The following is an 18719-nucleotide window of genomic DNA, read 5'->3' as shown; positions in this document are numbered from 1 at the left end:
GTAAAAAACAAGATATTAAGCACATGAGCAAATACGTTTTGGGCATGAATCATGGTGCCTTCCATTTTTGTGGGCTTCTCTGGGTTTGGGGATTTTTTTGCTTTGGGATTTTTGGGGAGTTTTTCTCTGGTTTTTTGCAGGTGTGTATAATTACAGTCCCAGGATGTGATGAAACATTTAGTGATTTGCTGTAACTTCAGATGCCACAAGTGGTGTTAGCAGGTAGGTGCTGTGCACATCCTGGAAAATCCATGTCTCGAGCTGAAAATTCCAAGTCATCACTTCAGGATGTCAACCACAGAAAATACAGAGTGCATACACAATTGCACTTAAATTACATGGGGGAACTCTGATGTTTTTAATTTTACCTTTGCAAGAGTACATGACAGGATTCTGAGCTGGAACTCATTGGTGTCTACATCTTTAGTTTCTTGCATGTGTAAATACATACAGACACACACACACACTTTTTCCATGAACAAGCCCTTGAGGTGTGCCAAGGGCTGCTTGTGCCATGGGAGCATCAGTGTCCATGCACAGCCCCAGGACCACGTTCATGGCAACATCTGAGTGCCTTAGAAAAACATCTGTTGCCATGTGGCTTCTTCCTTCTTTGTGTCCTGTGACTGCACTGGTGCTTTGGTTATCATAGTTTCCACCTCTGCCTCCTTTAGTGCTGGTGTTTGTGTAAGCCCATCTATTACCCATGCTATTTTTCTCTTTATTCATTTATTTAGAAGCTTCAGTGTCCAGGGATTATATTTGTGTTCCCCTCAGCTCTCACTGTGAAGGTGAGACTATTAAGCAAAGGCATTTGTCATCAAAGGGCACTCTGGAGCCTACAAAACACAGTGGTTTTCATACAAAGGCTTTATTGTCACCTGGCTGGTTTGCAGGAGGACCTGAGAGCAGCCCAGCCAGGAGCTGCAGAGCCTCGCTGACACTCTCCAGTTTGTCCCTGGGATTTGTGGGACCCAGAAATAAAAACAGGAAATGTGCTGTGGCTTCACTGGCTGTAAATAGTGCCTGTCCCTAGGCTGTGTGACATCCCTCCCAGGCAGCAGCAGCAGCAGCAATCACAGCCCTGGCAGACACATTACACCCCAGATCTCCCTGCCTGCTGCCCTCATCCTCCCTCTGCAGCCTCACAATCAGCCCTAACACCTCCTAACACTGTCCTGCTCTGCACAGTGATGCTTCCAGCTCATCCAGCCTCTGCCCACTGCCTCAGCTGCCTGGTGGCACTGGTGGCACTGGTCTCACCCTCCTGGCTTGGTGTCTCAGCACATTTCATTTCCTTCCCTTCCACCTGCCAGGCCACAGAGAATGTGGCACCCTCCCCAGAGCCAGCTGCGTCACCTGTGTGTCCCCAGGGCCATCAGGGTGCCAGGCTGGCCCTGCAGCCGGGAGTGCCCAAGCCAGCAGGGACGCAGAGGCACCAGGCAAGCCCAGGGAGTGGCTCTCACCCCGGGTTTGGGGTTTGGGGTTTGTGGGGTTCTGCCCTCCACAAACCTCCACATGACCCCAAGCATCTCCATGCTCCATGGGAAAGCTGGATGCAATGTCTGAACTGTGTTTGTTTCCTCCTTCAGCTGAAGTTGCTGTGTGGTAAAAATCCCAGCTGTTATCAGGAGAATCATCCCCTTCCCTCTCATCAGCCAGAGGCCTGCCTACCTTTCAAAGGAAAAAATTATGGAAGATTGTTTGAGCAAGGGAAGAAGGAAATTTAAAGGAAAGGAAATTTCAAGGAAATGAAATTTCAAGGAAAGGAAAAGGAAAGGAAAGGAAAGGAAAGGAAAGGAAAGGAAAGGAAAGGAAAGGAAAGGAAAGGGTACAGGAGAAGGGGATGCTGGGGTTCATCTATCTCTGACAGATCCCAGCTAGAGCCTTGTGTGTGCTTTCCCCAAAACCACCTGGGGATGCTCATCTGTTGGGAGACATCTTCTTGCCAGATTTGTGGGACTTCAGAAGGGCAGCCCTTCCCTTCTGAGTGGGGCAGGGAGGAGTTTGGGTTTCATCACTCCCTGGCAGTCGGGCACTGAGGGGGGCCCTCGGTGCCAGCCCCAGCTCTGGCTGTGCCCTGGGGCTGGGGGCAGGCAGGGGGGCACTGTCACCTCTCTGCACACACACACACACAGAGAGCTGTGTCCCAGTTACCAGCACAGCCCAGGTTTAATTGCACTGCAGAGCTCATTACCACAGGAAGCAGGGGAGGCCAAGAAGGAAGAGTTTAGGACAGGATCAGCCATTCTCACAGACAGTAAGAATACCCAGAGTTTTCATCATTCATGCCGATAAAGATTTTGGAAAGGATGTACAACTCTTCACCTCGGGGTTTAAGCCAAGTAGAAGAGGCTGAGGGCCTTGGTCTGAGAGGAGGGAAGTTCAGGGGCAGATTACCTCACTGTCTGGCTATGGCCATGGCCCTGTGCCTCCCCACACCATGGAGCTGTGGCAAGGCTTGGGACCCCGGGCTGCCCCAGGGCCATCTCCTGTCCCCTTGCCCAGCAGTGTCCTGGGACAGGTGATGCTTATCTGTCCACAGGAGGGAGGGATGGGGGAGCTCTCCCAGCTCCGTGGAACAGAACCTAGGAGGGCCCTATCCATGCCTGTGCTCGGGCTGTCCCTGCCAGCCCGCGGTGAGGCCTGGTGGCACCCGGGGGGAGGCTGGTGCTGCCCTGGTCCCTGGAGCCAGGGATCCTGGCGGGGGCCGCCGAGGGGGGCAGTTACACTTTAACTCAGCCAGCCCACAGAACCTGCTGCTGGGAGTGCCTGTCTAATGATTAAAGGGCTAAATGAGGAGACCTGAACTCCCTGTGCTCTCCCCAGCCTTGCTACCAGCATTCATGGGGACAGGCAAGCCAGGGCTTCACCCCACAGCAGCCCAGGTCAGTCACTGCTGGGTCCTTTAAACCCCAGAGTCTTCACAAGGGCTTCTTGTTACTCATCTCTTGGTTTTCTAAACCCAGTAAATGGCTTGGCTCACCCCTTTGCACCAGGACTGTGGAGGAAGAGTATGGAGGAGAGCTGCAGTGGGAGAGCCATCCATTCCCTGGCCTGCTCTCCACCCCGTGGACCATTCAGGAATGCAGCTCCAGACACTGAATCCCCTGATGGGTTCCCAGCTCTGCGTGTTGGAAGACCAGGAGGGCAGGGGCAAACTGGACAGAGGGTGAAGTGTAGCCACTGAATGTGGAGAGGTAGCCTGGCTCTGGCAGGGCTGCACATGTCAGCCAGCATTGCAGGCTGTCTGTCTTCATCTGACCTCTGGAGCAGCCCCCCAGCCAGCAGGACCATCCAGGTGGAGAGATCAATCCCCGGGACCCTACTGGTGCATCACTCAGGTGAGGAAAGGTGTTTGCACATCACACAGTTGCTGCATTCCCTTTGTGTCCTGCGCTGGCAGAAGGGAAGGGAATACTTGGAGATGTCCACCTCTAAAGGCAGCAGCCTCTGCCTATCCCACAGGATCACTAGTGACCAGCCCCAGCCTGGCTCCTGTCTTTTCTCAGTGGGGTGTCCCTGAGTCCAGGATGGATTTTTCTTGGTGATGTCAAGCCAGATGAATCCTGGTTTAATTGACCGTGAGTGGAGTCGTGCTTTGATGGTTAATGTTATACTTGGGGCTGGGAAAACTACTGCAAAATCATAGCAATTAGAGCTGGAAATGATTCAAGTCATCTAATTCATTTCCTCTCCCCCCCTTGCTGTCTCTCCCTGGTCCAGGAGCAGTGAGGTTCCCAACAATACCTCTCCCCTCCCCTGCTGCACTGTCGGGTCCTGCCCCTCTGACTCAAGGAGTGGAGCATCCACGTGTCCCTGGGGAGACAATTCCATCATCTGAAAGACGTCAACATTAGAAAATGTTTCAGATGTTTAGCCTATATTTCCTTTTGTGGAGTGCCACAGATTCTCAGGTCGTGAGCTCTACGCCCCAAGGAAACTGGCTGCTTCCCACGAGGGCAGCGCCTGGGAATGAGGTGCTGCTTTCCTCTGGGGTTTGCAAGGGCAGGTAGAGAATGTGGGGGTGGGTCAATGAAGGTTTTCACACCTGCAAGGCAGGTCAGATCAGGTAGCTTGTCTGGAACGAGCTCTCCTTTGGCAGGAGCTCAAGATTCATTTTTTTTTTTCCATTTCCAGATTTTTATTCCGTGAATTCCACCTGGACTCATAACAATCTCTCTGCTGGAAACGTGTCCAGTTCCTCACAAATCCACTTCCTTTCACTTGCTTCTACTACTGGTAGTAATCCCACCAGAGAGATTGCCCCCACCAGGGGCCAGTGGTAAAGGACAAAAAAAAGATCCATGTCAGTGAAAGAAGCACAGTGAATATTCCTTCTCCTTGAAAGCTGTCCCAGGATAGGCATCATCTCTGCCTCAGCTCCACCCTGGATGCAGGATTGGCTGACCAGGTGGAAGATGATTGTGCAGGTCCAACAGGGATGGAAGAAACTTCCCAAGAGATCAGAGCTTATGGGCACCACAGACTGGGCTACACCTGCTTTAAGAGAAGTTGGAGCCACATGGCTGAGTTTCTAGTGATAAGGTCTCCTGTTCTCCACATATTCTGCAGGGTCCTGCCTTTAACTGAGAGGGATTTACATTCCTTAATACATTTTAAATTGCTCTTCTCCTCTGCAGAGTGAGCTTAGGATTTCCACATCTCAAATAGCTGGAGCACTTCCCCACCCTCTTTCTGCTCACAGATAGCAGAGACCAGGAGGGGACAGACATGAGATGTAGTAGAAGAGAAGGAGGTGAATGAGGACAATTGGAGCCATAGGAATGTTCCAGTGAGATGAAGGGAAATAAAACAGCTTGTGCTGTCCAGGGGGCTGCATGGGTTAAGCTGTTTTGTGCAAGCTTTTTTTGATGGAGGATAAAGTAACCTTGTGGGGGAGACTAGGATAAAAGAAGGAAGAAAACAAAGGCATTTCAGCAGAGAGGACACAGTAAGGTAAAACAACTGGTCTCCTGTCACCACCCACACCAGCACCACGACCAACTCATTCTGTGGGGTTTTTTGTCCTCAGCAGTGGCAGCACTGCCAAGGTGAGACACAGACCTCTGAGATGGGCCATGCACCTCGTTTCTGCTGGTTCCTCCTTTCTCAGGACACTTCACCTCTTCTCAAGCCCCCTAAGTGGTCAGCTGGGAAATCGCTCCCACCCAGTTCTGGGGATGCACACCCCAGCTGTCCCTCCTGCCCTTCCTGGCACCCAGCACACCCTGACACACATGTATCTATCTCCAATGGCCCTTCTCATCCCACCACAGCAGGAATGGAGGCGCCAAGGATGGATTAAAGCTGCAGGAATTCCCATCTTCCTCATGGACTGTGCTGAGGCCAGAATGGTATTTCAATAACCTGGTCTCTCTTTGGAATGATCCACATGGCCATAGCTGAAGGTTTTAAGGAGCACATATCCAGTGCTGCCCAACCACCTCTGCTGGGGGTCCAGTGGCTCTGCCTTCCCTGTCTGCTCCCTCTGACCCTGGTGTAAGGCACCATCCCGAGGTGTGAAGCAGTGCCAGCCCCACAGAGGATTCCTGTGAGGATGGATGAGGGTCTCTGGCCTGCTGACCTATTGTGGCCAGCCATCCCTTGTAGCACCAAAAGTGGAAAAGCACATTACTCTACAGACCAAGCAACTTGTTACCAAGCTTCTGTTCTGTTACACTGCCCTTCACATCTTCAGGTCCCCAAAGCAGCACCCTGCCTCTCCACTGTGCAGCCTCCCTGTGCAAGCTGGAAGTTCCACAGACAAGCAGGGAACAGCAGCCCATGTGGTAAACAGGCTTTACCTCTGAGCAAAAAAGCTGGCATCTCAAAGTTCCTGCAGCCAGCTGCAATTTCAAGACTTCCTTTGCCCTCTAATTAGTTGGCATTTGCTGTGCCAACTATTATCTTCCTAGTTAGACAGCACTGAGGACAATGGCTCCTTATTTCCTGCCACAAACACTGGGTTACTATTTACCTCTAGCTGTACCTCCTCTATCTCCTATTCCCATTAAAAGAAAGTATCATTAATGACTGCAGTGATGGGAAACACTGGTGCAGTTGGTCATAAATTAAGACAGTTGGAGCCTTCAATTACTTGCAGTGTGCAGCCTGTACTCAGACACTTACCTGCTCCTCTAAAAATGCTCGTGTATTTCCACCCTGAACCCAAATGGATGCTCAGAGCTGTCTGAAACAAGATGCTTGTGTCAGTGTGTGACTCAAGCTGCATTTTGTCCCAAGCCAGTACAAATTTGAGGAATTCCAGGGGGCCAAATGCCTCCCTGATGTAATTCCAATTGGATCCTTACATGTGTGAGTCTGTGTACGTGTAGGAGCAGCAAGGTACTCTTTGCACTGCGTATGAGGCTCTGCAGCTCCTGCTGTGTGGGGACTTTGGATGCCTGACGATGTGGGGCCCAGAGATGGGGACCTGGACACAACAAGTGTAGCTTCTGGCTGCTGCACAGCTGCCACCAAGCTCGGAGACCAGGCATGCAAATCCTGTCTCCGTGCACGGAGCTGCCCAGCAGCCCCGGGGGCAGGCACCGCTCGCAGCTACACCAACATAAATTTACAGTGATCCTGCTAATGCCTCTGCAGCTACTCCTGCTTCTGCCAGGAAAAGTGAGAACGGGATCTGGCTGCGAATCTGTGAAGTTTTATGGGAAGGAGGGTGGGGGACAGCCCCCAGTGTGATTCCTGGTGTTGCACGCAAGGGATGGATGTGCCTGTTGAGTGCCAGCCCCATCCAGAGCTTCATGCTCTGTCTCCTCTGCCAAACTTTGCCAGTCTATTTCAACAGCATCCCCGAGCCGGGCTCTGCCTCATTCGCACCTTCATTGCAACCCAGGCGCCCACCCGCACTGGGAGACAGATGCCAAAAATCCCTGCTGGGATGAAGCAGTGGGTCACCAGGTCAGAAGCCCTCCGCTGCCGGGGGCCAGGAACCTGCTGCCCGCACCGGAGGGGTTTTGGCTCCCAGCACGTTTGTGTCCCGGGCCAGGAGCCCCATGAGCGGAGCGCCCGTGACCGCCACAGCGACAAGCGGCGGGCACGGAGCTCTCCGCAGCGGGGCCGGGCAGCCAGGGAAGGAGCACGGCGGGGATGCGCTGGGAGCGAGCGACACCCGAGTGTCCCTGCGGGGGCCGGGGGAAGGAGCCAGCCCGGTGGCCTCCAGCGCACGGCACCGCCGCGTTCCGTCCCCGCTGCTCCCTCGCTCCCCAGCACGGCCCCCTCGACGGCAGCGGCCCCGCACTCAGCCCCCGCCCGCCCCGGCCGGGGAAGCCGCCCGGGCCCCCCCAGCGAGCCCCATCCCGGCGGCGGCGGCGGCGGCGGCGGCGGTGCCCGCGGCGGGGCGGGCGCAGGGCGCGGGGGGCGGTGCGGGGCGGGGGGAGGCGGGGCGGAGGCGGCCGGAGCCCCCGGGATCCGCCGGCACCTCCCGGGCCCGGCACTCGCCACTGCCGCCAACTTCGGCCGGGAGTCGCGCTCGGTGCCGCCGCTGCCGGAGCCCAGCGCCGCCGCGGGCACGGGGAGGGCAGCGCCGGCAGCGTCCCCCCGCTCCCCTCACGCAGCCGGCGGGGGGCTCGGCCCGGCGCGGCGACGGGGCGGCGGCCCCCGGGGCAGGTGCGTCCCCTCGCGGTCTCCGGCCGCCGCGACGCCGCCGAGCGGGACGCGGAGCCCCGTGCCCGCCGCGGGCGCCCGCTCACCTGCCGCTGCCGCCGGCGGCGCCCGGGAGATGCAGGTAGGAGGCGGCCCCGGCCCGGCGGCAGGAGGGCGGCGGCGGCGGGAGGAGGAGGCCGGGGGCCGGGAGGGGTTCGGCCGCGCCGGGCGCCGCAGACCCCCGGGCTCGGCTCGTCGCGGGGCCGGACGCCTCCCTGCGCGGCCCCCGAAGGGGCGGGAGGCGACGCGGGCGGTACCGGGGGTTCTGCCGCTTCTCCCAGCCCGGGAGACGCGTCCGCGCTTTGCCGCCGACCCCGGGAGGCGCCCCCGGCCCGGGGCGGAGCGGGGCCTGCGGGGATCGGGCGGCCCAGAGCGGAGCCCCCGCGGCTGCCGGCCCCTAGCGCGGGCTGGGGCCGTCGGGGCCGAGCCGCCGCCGGGCAGCAGCCCCCGGGCCAGCGGAGGGGCCAGCGGAGCGCGGGGCTGGGGCCGATTGCGGGGTGGCCTTGGTGGCGTTAGTGCGGTGGGAGAGACCCGCGGTGTCGTGAGAGGCGCTGCCGGGGTGTGAGGGGCCAGCCCCCGGTGTGAGGGGCCAGCCCCGGTGTGAGGGATGGTGCAGGGACGCGAGGGATGCTCCTCCGGGGTGGCAGACGCTGTGCTGGTGAAACAGATGTTCCTCAGGCATGACAGACATGAGTTCACAAAACAGATGTTACTCCAGTGAGGTGGACCGTAGTGTGAGCACAGGGATTTTACTGTTTTACTGTCAGAGGAGGATTCTTTCCCTGGGTATGAGCACAGCGGCTTTCCTGTGAGCGCTCACAGGGTCCTTCTCACCCGTGTTTCGTGGTGTGGCTGCATGTGCCAGCACAAGCCATGGCATGTGGCGTGGAAAAGGGCCCTTGTGCTCTCGGAAGCACAAAGGAGAAGTGAAAATGTGCCCGGTTTCACAGGACCAGGGCATGAGCATCCCAGTTGTGTCTGTGACAGACGTGCTCTTTTGTGAAACTCGGTTTTTCTTCTGGGAATTGTGGTGTAATACTTCCCTTAGTGGTGTGGGTAAAACAACTTCCCCAAACATATTTTTGTGTGCTCTGATGCACTTTATTGCCCCATGTTTTTGATCATTTTCCTCTGCCATTAGGTGAATGTCCCTGTAAGTGTCTCTATCCAACTTTCACCTATCTCTTAATGCATTCCTGCCTGTCCTACAGTGCATCATCATCATCATCATCATCACTCTTGCCCTGCTGCCTGCACCCTCATACTCACCTGTTCACCTTTGGGGTTGGGGTTTTTTGTGACAGAGCTTTTTCTTACACATATACTGGCACTTAAGCTCTTACTTCAATTTCTTCATAGCCAAAACCTTGGGTGCCTGTGCGTGGTGTTCCTTGGGTGCACCTGCACAATTCCACTGCAGTCTGCTCTGCTCCACTCACCTGCACCTGAGGACTGTGTGCATCAATTCTTGTTTATCTGCCTAGGTCTTGGGGGCTCTTTCTTGGTGCCCTTTTTGAGAGATTTTGTGCCCACAGAGCATCGGGCACACACAAGGTCTGTCTCTACACTCATCTTTGTCCGTCTGTCCGTTTGGAGCCTGCCTGGTGCATGCACATCTGCAGAGTGTCCCAAACCTTCCCCTCACCGCACCAGAGCTCAGGTGTGAGCCTGTCATGGGCCTTCCTTCCCACATTTGCTGCTGGGCATCAACACGTGAGTTGAAGGGACCACTTTTTCTGATGGTGGCACTTTCACCTGCAGGTGCCTGTCTTCTGTCAGGTGCAGTTGCACATGGAGAACCAAGCTAGGAAGAAGAACCACGTTCTTCTTCCCAAAGGAGAAAGAGATGGGCTTTCTCAAGGTTGGCAGGAGAGAGACAGACTCCTCTTAAACCAGTGTCCTCTGCATGGGCACCTGGGTTTAGCCAAGGGAAAGTTTGGGCTCTGCAAGAATTCAGGTGGAATGTTTTTCACCCCAAACATGCAGGGCATGGGATGAGTTGCCACGTGTGCAGAGAAGCTAGCCCAACTACTTGGGGTTTTATCCTTCTTTAAAGAAAATAGCTGAGTCTGTGAGGAGAGCAGCATGAGGATGAGCTGCCAGTGCGGGTCAGGAGGCAGAGCTGGGGAAGTGAGCTGGCCCCATTCCAGCCTTGGGTTTCCTCTGCTCACAGGCTCCGTGTCTCATTCATTTCTGTGCCCAGGAGTGTCTGCAGCAGATCCCTTCCCTTTGGAAAGGAGTCCCTCCCAGGCTCCTGCAGTGTTGGCACCCCTCTCCTCTCAGGAGCTGTCAGCAGCCCCCGTGTCCTTTCCCTTGTCTCTGGTGCATGGACATTGAAAATGCCCTTCCACATGTGACTGATCTCAGTTTAGGAGAGCTGAAACTGAAGTTGTGGCTGCAGGCTCCCAGCCCTGAGAAGTCTTCTTTCTCAGCCCTTTCCCTCCCAATCTGCCAGAGTTCATTACATCAGTTGAAAAAAAATTGAAATTTGGAGAGAGCTGGGTCTAGAAAGTCGGAGAGCCTGTGTTTTAAAGAAAAATGAACATTCTTGTATAGCAAAGTCTCCAGGAGCTTGTTCTTTTAGGAAGAGATCAAATACTGTGAAATTTAAAGTTACCTTTAAGCTATTTGTCCCTTTCTCTAGCCCAGTAGGCCCCTTTGTTTCTGGACTGCTTCACATCTCGAGTCTTTTGTCCTGAAGTTGTTGGGTTTGGGTTTCAAGGCACACAGGGAAATAGCTCTTTTCTGAAAACTGCATGATTGCTCATTTAAATGAATATAAATTGTTTCTATTCATAAGATCTTTTTTTTTTTCTAGCAGCTGATCAAAGTTCGAGTGAAAACCATTTCATCATTTCCAAATAAATTGGACACACATGCACACACACACACACACACACTGAGCATTTCAGAGAGACTTTTAAACACAGTACTTGTAAAATCAGAACATGGACAGCCAAGGCATGCAGGGCAGTCTGTGATTTGATCCCACTTTTGCATAGAAAGAGATCTTCACTTCCTGGGAGAAGGCACACAGACTTTATTAAAACTGAAGGCAGCGCAGAGGGGGCTCAGGGGAATTTTTCCTGGACCAAAAAAATCCTTTTCTAATGGGAGATTTAAGGAATGAGGACCTGTGTAGCATTTGAGAAAGAACATGAAGATGTAGCATGGTGGGATACCTGACTGCTTTCAGCAGCTCTGAAAGGAGCTGGTGCTTGGAGAGCTTTCTAATTCAAGAGGACTTAAGGCATGTGGTTGGGCATTGAGGCTCTGTTAGAACCAGGCAGTGTTTTTAACAGCAGGGTGATCAACCTTCAGAACAAACCAAAGCAGCATTTGCTTCTCCACCTCTTAAAATCTCCCAGTAGAGAGGGGGGTGTCTCTTTGGAAGGGACATTCTACCAAAGTGCAAGTTCTTGGGCTCAAGAGACAACTGGCTGGGACCATATGGGCAGAATTACGGGTGAGACCAGAGCCTGTGATCCACCACCCCCTTGCAGGCTTTGCCTTAGGACTTGACAGAGCTCAGGCAGGCCTTGCCCTGCCCTGTGAGAGGTGGAGCTGGGGGTCCCTGGGCCAGATGCTCACTCCTGGCACAGCAGCTCCCCAGGGTGGAGATGCTCTCCCTGCCTTGGAACTGCCCTGCTGCCGGCAGCCCACTGCAGTGGCTGTGGTGTGTGTGCCTGTGGGGATCCTTCCCTTCTCCCTGGAGCTGTGAAACAGGCTGGGATGCCTGTGGGGATCCTTCCCTTCTCCTTGGAGCTGTGAAACAGGCTGGGAGCTCTCACATCTTGCCTCAGGGCTGCAGGCAGGGCAGGGCAGAGTAGAGCAGGGAGTGCTGTGTGTCTCCTCCACTTCACACAGTCTGGATAACTCGAGCTCTAGAGGCTGGCTTAGTTTGCAGGACTAACTCCCAGGTTTTGGCTTTTTTGCTCTTTTTTTCCCTCTGAAAGGGAGCTCAAAAAGGCTCTGACACAAAATGGCCACAGCTATATTGCTGGTTGGGTTTTCCCTGGTACGTTTCCTTTGCAAGGTCCCTTTGTACCCTGTGTACTCAGGATTTGCACCTTTCCTTGGGCTGCAGTGTCCTCCATGCTTCTCTCAACAGCTTTCCTGCTTGCTGGGGATGCTGCCAGGCAGGAGGATGCTTGGAGCAAATGCTGGGGTAAAGATGCCCCACAGAGTTGTGTGCTCCCAACCCACTGGCCCCGACAGCCGCACTCCGAGGTGCCTGAGCCCCCGAGCAGTTCTTTGAAGGGCTGTCCCCAGGGGCTGGCAGTGGCAAACATGAGGCTTGTGTGAACCCCATCTCTTCCCCTCGGAATGTTTACCTGTCTAAATTTAACTCCCCAGCCAGCTCCATCCCTCCTAAGCCGACCTGTTCTCTTGTGGCTGGGCTGTGGGTCTGGCTGCTGCTGCCGCGTTTCCTGGCTGCCTCGGGCTCGTGGTTTGCTGCTTGCTCCCTCTTCTCAGTGGATGCTGGCTCTTTCAAGGTCCTGGGCAAGCCAGTTCTCCCTCTCCTACGTTTTATTTTTAAATCTGGTTGCACAGCCCTCAGGACTGGAGGGTCCCTTGTCCTCTCATCTCTGAGTGTTTATTCTGCAGCGGGCTTCAGGAAATCTCCCCTTGTCCCACTGTAGCCCACAGTTTTCCTCCCTGGCTGTGGTTGCTCCCAGAGAGACCAGGCATGCTGAGTTGCTCCCTGGCCAGCTCTGAAGGGACAGTGCCTCTTTCTGCTCCCATAGGGATCCAGCACTGGGGAAGCAGTAGGTGCTTCCCTGCAGAGGCGTCTTCCTTATTGCACTTTGTTCAGAGCTGGGCTTCCCCAAGCTGGCTTTTAGTTTGTTTGAGAAGTGAGTGATGAACCCCTCATCTTCACAGGAGCTAGAGAGAGGGACAAGCAGAGGAAAGGGAGTGCTTCTGTATCTGTCAGGCTGGATAGAATTCACTTTCTTTAGGATTTTAGAGTTTGGGACAGTAAATACAGCCCAACCTGGCAGCCTTCTCCATCTAAATAAAACCATCAGGATCAAACCATTTGTGTCCTGCATAACCCTGCAAGAGACCCCTGACTGCTCTCTCTTTCCAGGCATGCCTGCAGCTAATGCTGTGGTCTGCCACATGAGAGAGGTGGTTTGAGTCCTGGCCTCCTCTGCCCCTCTTTGAGCTAACCCGGTGGCCTGGGGTTTAATACTCACATATTCAGAGCAAAGGTAATGCAGGCCAGGGCTGTCAGGACTGGTGATTTGGGGTATCCAGCTCTAAATGCTGTCAAAGGTCCCGTTTTTCCCTGAGGTTCAGCTATTTCAGATACTCGGGCATTCTTGAGTAGTCTGGCCTTGATTATTCAAAGTGACTAGTTCATTTTGCAAAGCTTCATCTCAGCCTCTGGAGCAAAACAGAATGAGATGAATTAATGCAGAATGTACCACTCAAATGAGTGAATTTTCCTGGGAATGGGTGTGTGGCCAGAGAGCTCATGGCACTGTTGCGTGCAGGGATGGGTAAAGAGCTCTTGGTTTTGATTAATTTATGGTTTTAAGTAGCAGCTCGTGGGAAAGGCTCAAAGGGTTTGATAGTTTTTGTCTTAGGGGAGGAAAAGCAGAGCAACGTTTTGTCTTTGTATAGAGAGAGAGATTTGTGAGCACACATTGAAGGATTTGAGGGAAAATACATTTTCTGTAAGCTCTCCCATCTGGGTTGGAGGTAAGGGAGCCTGAAGTGACTGGGTGGAACATGTGTTTTGAATTTGTTTTTGTCCATCATAAAGGACAGAGGGTTAACAAAAGTCACAGGAATACTAATATTTCAGTGGTCTCTCTAAATTTGTCTTCCTTTTCCAGTTCTTCTGTATTTAGCTTTTTGGCTGGTTTGCCGCCATTGTTTAACTGAGTCCTGAAGCATTGTAGCACCTCTGTTATGGACAAGTTGGAGCTGTAAAGCAAATTAAATGAGAATCTCCCTTTGCCTAGCTGGAAAACCTTTCTGAGCTTTGTTATGTATCACAGAGTGTCGAGAGAGACATATGAGCCCAAGCATGTCTTCATTAATGGAACATTTTTCAGAAAAAATAATTTTGTGACTGTCAGGTTCATTACTCCCTGAGGTGTTCCTGAGTACTTCGAAATTGTCTCCAATCATAAAAAATTGATACTGTACAAAGGCAAATTAAGTTCCTTTTTTTCCCCTCCTCTGTTTTTACAGCTCGAGCAATTCTGCAGGTTCCTTTATTATATTCTGTGGCTCAGATTTGTTAATAATTACTGTAAATACTGGTCCTGGCAGCATGTCAGGGTTTTGTTTAGTAAATATTTTGCCATTACAATTTCTGTGTCACATCTGGGAAGGTTTGTAGTGTCCTGTCAATTTTCCTGTCACTGTCAATTTTGCCCAGTTTTGCATCTCTGAAAACTAACCGAAGCTTTACAGTCTTACACTGAGATGATGCAGATATGTATGGGCTAGACCCATTATTCTTTACAATGCAGTGGAAGTTTCTGGTTTTAGACCAAAATGTCAGCTCCTGCTCCCATGTGTGGTGTGCACAAACCAGGTTTCACAGCAACATCTGCAGCCTTGTGGGTGGCTGCAGCTGTTATTCCACCTGTGGAGATTTCACAGCCTGGGGTGCAGGTAGAGTGGAATGAGTGCTCCTGTGAATTATGACCAATTACCTGTCCTGATTTCTCTTCTGTTTTTTTTAACTATTCCCCATTTCCACCTATTCTTAACTAGCTGTTTGGGAGTTTTGCCAATGTTCAAAATGAACTTGTAATAATTTTTTTATGAATGGCAAGGAGGTTTTTCAGCTGGGAAAGCTTGGTAAGTGCAGCACTGGCTTTGTTCAGTTTTTACTGAAGCTTCACAGGCTCTTTCAGCATTTCTGCTGTTTTCCAAGGAGCCTGCTGGAAGGCTCAAGAGCTCTCCTCCACAGCATGCTGAGAAGATGTAAGCTCTGTACTTCTGCACAACAACAGCTGCACCCCAGTGGCATAAAACCCCATTGCAGGTAACAACCCAAACTTTTATCTACAAGACACGTAAAACTTCTTCATCTTCCAGGAAAATGGTGCCAATTAGGTCAGACTCACACACCAGGAACAATTTACTGTCTGAGTTTGGCTGCTTGTGTTAGACTGTGTCTGTGCCACAGCCTGTGAAAGAAGGGGAGCCACAGCATTTTCTGTGGGCACAGCTGTGACCATGGAGGCATCTTTGTCAGCACAGCTGACACTGGGGTGTTGGCAGGAGTGTGTATATTTATTTTTTTTCCCCATTTCTTGAACTAAAAAACTTTTAGTGGGGTAACCTTGAAAGTCTGGACCAGGCCCTGCTTAGAGAGACCAGGTAATGCTTTCAAGTCAAGCATAAAACCAAGCTAGAAGCAATAGGAATAGCAGTTAAGTTTAGACACAGTTAGTCTGTGCTACCTAAGCCTTACTTTAGCTTATGGACAAGGCTGAAGTAGGAAATGTGTTTTAAATACATTAGAGAGAAAGTTCTGTCAGTTTGCTGTTGCTTTTGGTGAACCTGGGTGAGGTCTGAGTTGGCAAACCTGGTGCTTCCTGCAGTCCATCCCCAGCTGGGCAGATGGAAGCTGGCCATCACAGGATGCCTCAGAGCAGGCATGGAAAACTTTGCTGGTTACCTCTTCCAATTCCTGCACCTCCCTGAGGCAGCAAGAAATACTATCCTCTCACTTCCCAGCTGATAAAACAGGTGGTGATCTTCACAAAGCTGAAAACCTTTGTCCACAGCCAGGGAAAGGCTTCAGTCCTGTGGAAATTGTGGCTCATTGACACCTTGGGACAGGTGTCAGAGGCTGCCATGGGGTGGTCATAGCTTCCTAAACTCAACACCCATTCCCAAATTGTAGAGTGACATCCAGAAAGTCCATCAGCTTGCAGGTGCTGGTCTGATGTTAGAAGCTCCAGAGCTGCTTGAACATAATCTGTTCTCCATTTGGTTTCAGGCAAATGCTGCTGGTTTGCTCAGTCAACAGTTGTGACTCCACCTAAATACATTTTACTTTTCCCTTCAGCTGCTCTGTCCACATGTACAGAAGCCTTTGGCTTTTAACACCAGCATCATCACATCAAATTCATCTCCTGGTCCTGTCACTCCTGCCTTGGCAAGGCTTTCTCTTGGCATACCTCAGCATTGTGCTGGCTGGATCTGCCAGACCGTCCTGATGAGTGGCAATCTGAGGCTTTGCATCTGTGACTAGTCCCTGTAAATTGTGCTGTGCCCTTGTCCCATGGGTGTGAAGCAGCAGGTGTTAGGGAAATGCTGCTTTCTGTCCTTGTCCCTGCTTCCACAGCAGCCTTTGGATGGTGGTTCCTGCACAGGGCAGAAGGTGCTCATAGTTGCTCATCTGCCTAAAGGTGTCTGCACAGAAATCTTGTGGATTACTGAGGTTGGAGTTAGGTTTTGTTTGTAGGGTTTCTTTCTGTATAGGAATAATATTAAAGAAGTAATGAGTTTTTAGAGGTAGTTTAGTGCTTCCAGAGGCCCACTTGCCTTTTCCTCTCCAAGGTTTTGCAAAGCCAACCTTTGGAGAGAGATGTGTAATCTTGTGTGCTGATGGAGAGGAGATGCTTTGGAGGGCATCCAGAAGTATCTGCAGACCCCACTCCTCCTTTGTGTGCAAAGTCAGTTTCTGTTTTTTACTCATCTGACACCTTGGACCGTTTCCCTAAATTAAAACAGCGAATTACTCTGTAATAATTCAGGTTCCTGAGAAAGTCTGGGTGCCAGTGTGTTCCTGGACTTCTGTAAGGAATCTCCAGTGTGTCCCCAGTGTGGATAACCTCAGTGCAGACATCCATATGCCTGGAGCCAATGTCCAATCCTCAAGCAGCACAACAAACAAACACAGAGCCTGGTAAAATGAAAGAAAGCTCCCAGAAGAAAACGTGGTTTGATCTAAATTGAAATTTCCAGAAGAAAAACATGCTTTTCTGTAGTGATGTTTCAAAACCTAATGATTTCTGTTTCCAATTGACATTTAAATGTCATTTTATGTTGATATCCAGAACAAGAGTTTAAATTTCACGTCAACACCCAAAATATCTCCTTTTGGATCAACATTTCATTTTCACAGAATCACAGAATAACAGGTTGGAAGGGACATAAAGGATCATCTGATCCAGCCCTTCTTGGCAAAAGCACAGTCTGAACAAGACGGCCCAGCACAGTGTCCAGCGAATCCTGAAAGTGTCCAATGTTGGGGAGTCCACCATTTCCCGAGGGAGATTATTCCAAAGGCTGATTGTTTCCATTGTGTGAAATTTTCCATTTCTGTCCAGTTGGAATGTCCCCAGGAGTCACCCATTACCCTGTATCTTTTCCATGTGGCTCCTTGTAAGAAGGGAGTCTCCATTTTCTTTGTAGCCACTGTTTAAATACTGGAAGATGGTGATAAGATCTCCCCTAAGCCTTCTTTTCTCAAGGCCCTCTTCTCTCAGCCTCTCCTCACTGGCAGCCTTCCCACTCCTTTTGCCATCTTTGTGGCCCTTCTCTGGACCCTCTCCAGCCTGTCCACATCTTTTTGGTTTTAGTTTTTTTTTTTTGCACAGTAGGGATGAAAATGGAAGACAGGATTCCAGGTCCCATACATTTGTACAGTGCTGGTAGACAGAGAAAATTCTGCTAAAACATTTTGAATGTTTTGTTTCTATCAATAATATCTTCCTTCCCACCCCTGCATTTTCAAATCAAGAGCATTTGGAATTGTTCATACTATGAAACAGTGTAATGTTTTGACCTTTCATCCCTATTTGGGATGCAGGCAAATGCTGAAATCCCAGCCCTTCTTGGGGAGCTGAGATTGTATTCTCTCTCCACAAAAGTGTATTTCCACTGGTTTTGCTGGCTGGCTACTTCAGTACTTTGTCAGTGATGACTTGTAATTCAGTGCAGATTGAACCTGTGGTGTATCCACATGGCTGGAGAGGCTGAGGGCAGTTAAATCTTTCTTGCTCTGTGTTGTGCTTTCAAATTAATACCCAGATTTCTTTCCAGAGATAAATTTTCCTTCTGAACCAGCATTTGGTAGCGCTCTGCACAGCTGCCTGCTGCATGTTCCATGCACAAATGAGGATCCTGGTGCTCTCCCAGTCTAGCTACAAGCTGTTATATGAAATCAGGATGTCTTAAAATTTAAGACAGCTTCTGGTTCATCTATTGTTTGCAGTCTCACAGCTTGCCATATATCTTTCTCCTCAGAAGTTCCTTCTGCCCCTTCCCACCATTGTGGGGAGGTTTTTCCTGCCGGGCTCTGTGCAGTGTGCCTCTGAAGCAGTTTTATGGTGTTCCCCACAAGCATGCTTTTGTCAGGCTGCCTCAAAGTGTCATCCAGAGAAAAGCCTCTGAAGCAAGAAATGTCCTTTTCTGTCTGGCTTTGAGGTGTTATCTCCCCTCTTCCCAGATGCAGTTGTCTCCATCTACATCCCTAAGCTGTTTTGTTTGGAGTGAGGATAGCTCAGAAAATCAAGGGAGGCCACACACATAAACAACTATGTGTGAAATCAATTAATCCAAACGAGGGGGAGATTTGTTCTTGCAGGAGAAAAGCCTGGTTCTCACAGAAGCCTCTCCTGTGTGTGGCAGGACTGTTACAAACATTACATCACTGGAACAGTGATGAGCTAGGTGAGTATTTTAACCTTTTTGGCCAGTATTTAGAGGAAGAGTGGTGTTTGATTGTGTTTGAAGAGCTTACTATACTCTTTGTTCTTTAACAAGTGATTTTCAGTATAGATACAGTGGTAGCGTGCTAAAGCAGGAACTACTGAAGAGACCTGAATTTTGAATCTTAACTTCAAATATTTGCATCCTAAATTTGGTTCCAGGCATTGCACTCACCCAGTCAAGGGTAAGAAGCTATGCCTGTCATTCCTCTGTGTTTGGGTAATAGACATGGTCAGTGACACACGCACAACCCGTAGGGTAGGAATTACTTGCAAGAGTTTTGAAAAACAATATTTCAGCCTCTAATTAGAGAAAAATCTTTTATTGCTTCTTAAAAAGTCTGATAAGAAAAAGAGGTT

The 18719-nt window shown here is 51.2% G+C and overlaps 1 protein-coding gene across 1 annotated transcript in view; it reads left to right on the top strand.

Annotated features, from left to right (window-relative positions):
• The first annotated feature begins 7418 nt into the window (after positions 1–7418).
• WNT5B (Wnt family member 5B) overlaps positions 7419–18719 on the top strand; it is a 68716-nt gene continuing 57415 nt past the window's right edge. The window contains exon 1 of the mRNA XM_071422209.1: positions 7419–7747. Coding sequence (XP_071278310.1) covers positions 7742–7747 — 6 coding nt within the window. The 5' untranslated portion in view covers positions 7419–7741. The remainder of the gene's footprint in view (positions 7748–18719) is intronic.

The sequence above is a fragment of the Agelaius tricolor genome, unplaced genomic scaffold, assembly GCF_023055355.1.
Source record: "Agelaius tricolor isolate 1412-34295 unplaced genomic scaffold, bAgeTri1.0.p SCAF_3, whole genome shotgun sequence".
Lineage (NCBI taxonomy): Eukaryota > Metazoa > Chordata > Aves > Passeriformes > Icteridae > Agelaius > Agelaius tricolor.
The sequence above is the reverse complement of the archived record's forward strand: the minus strand, read 5'-3'. Positions and strand labels throughout refer to the sequence as shown.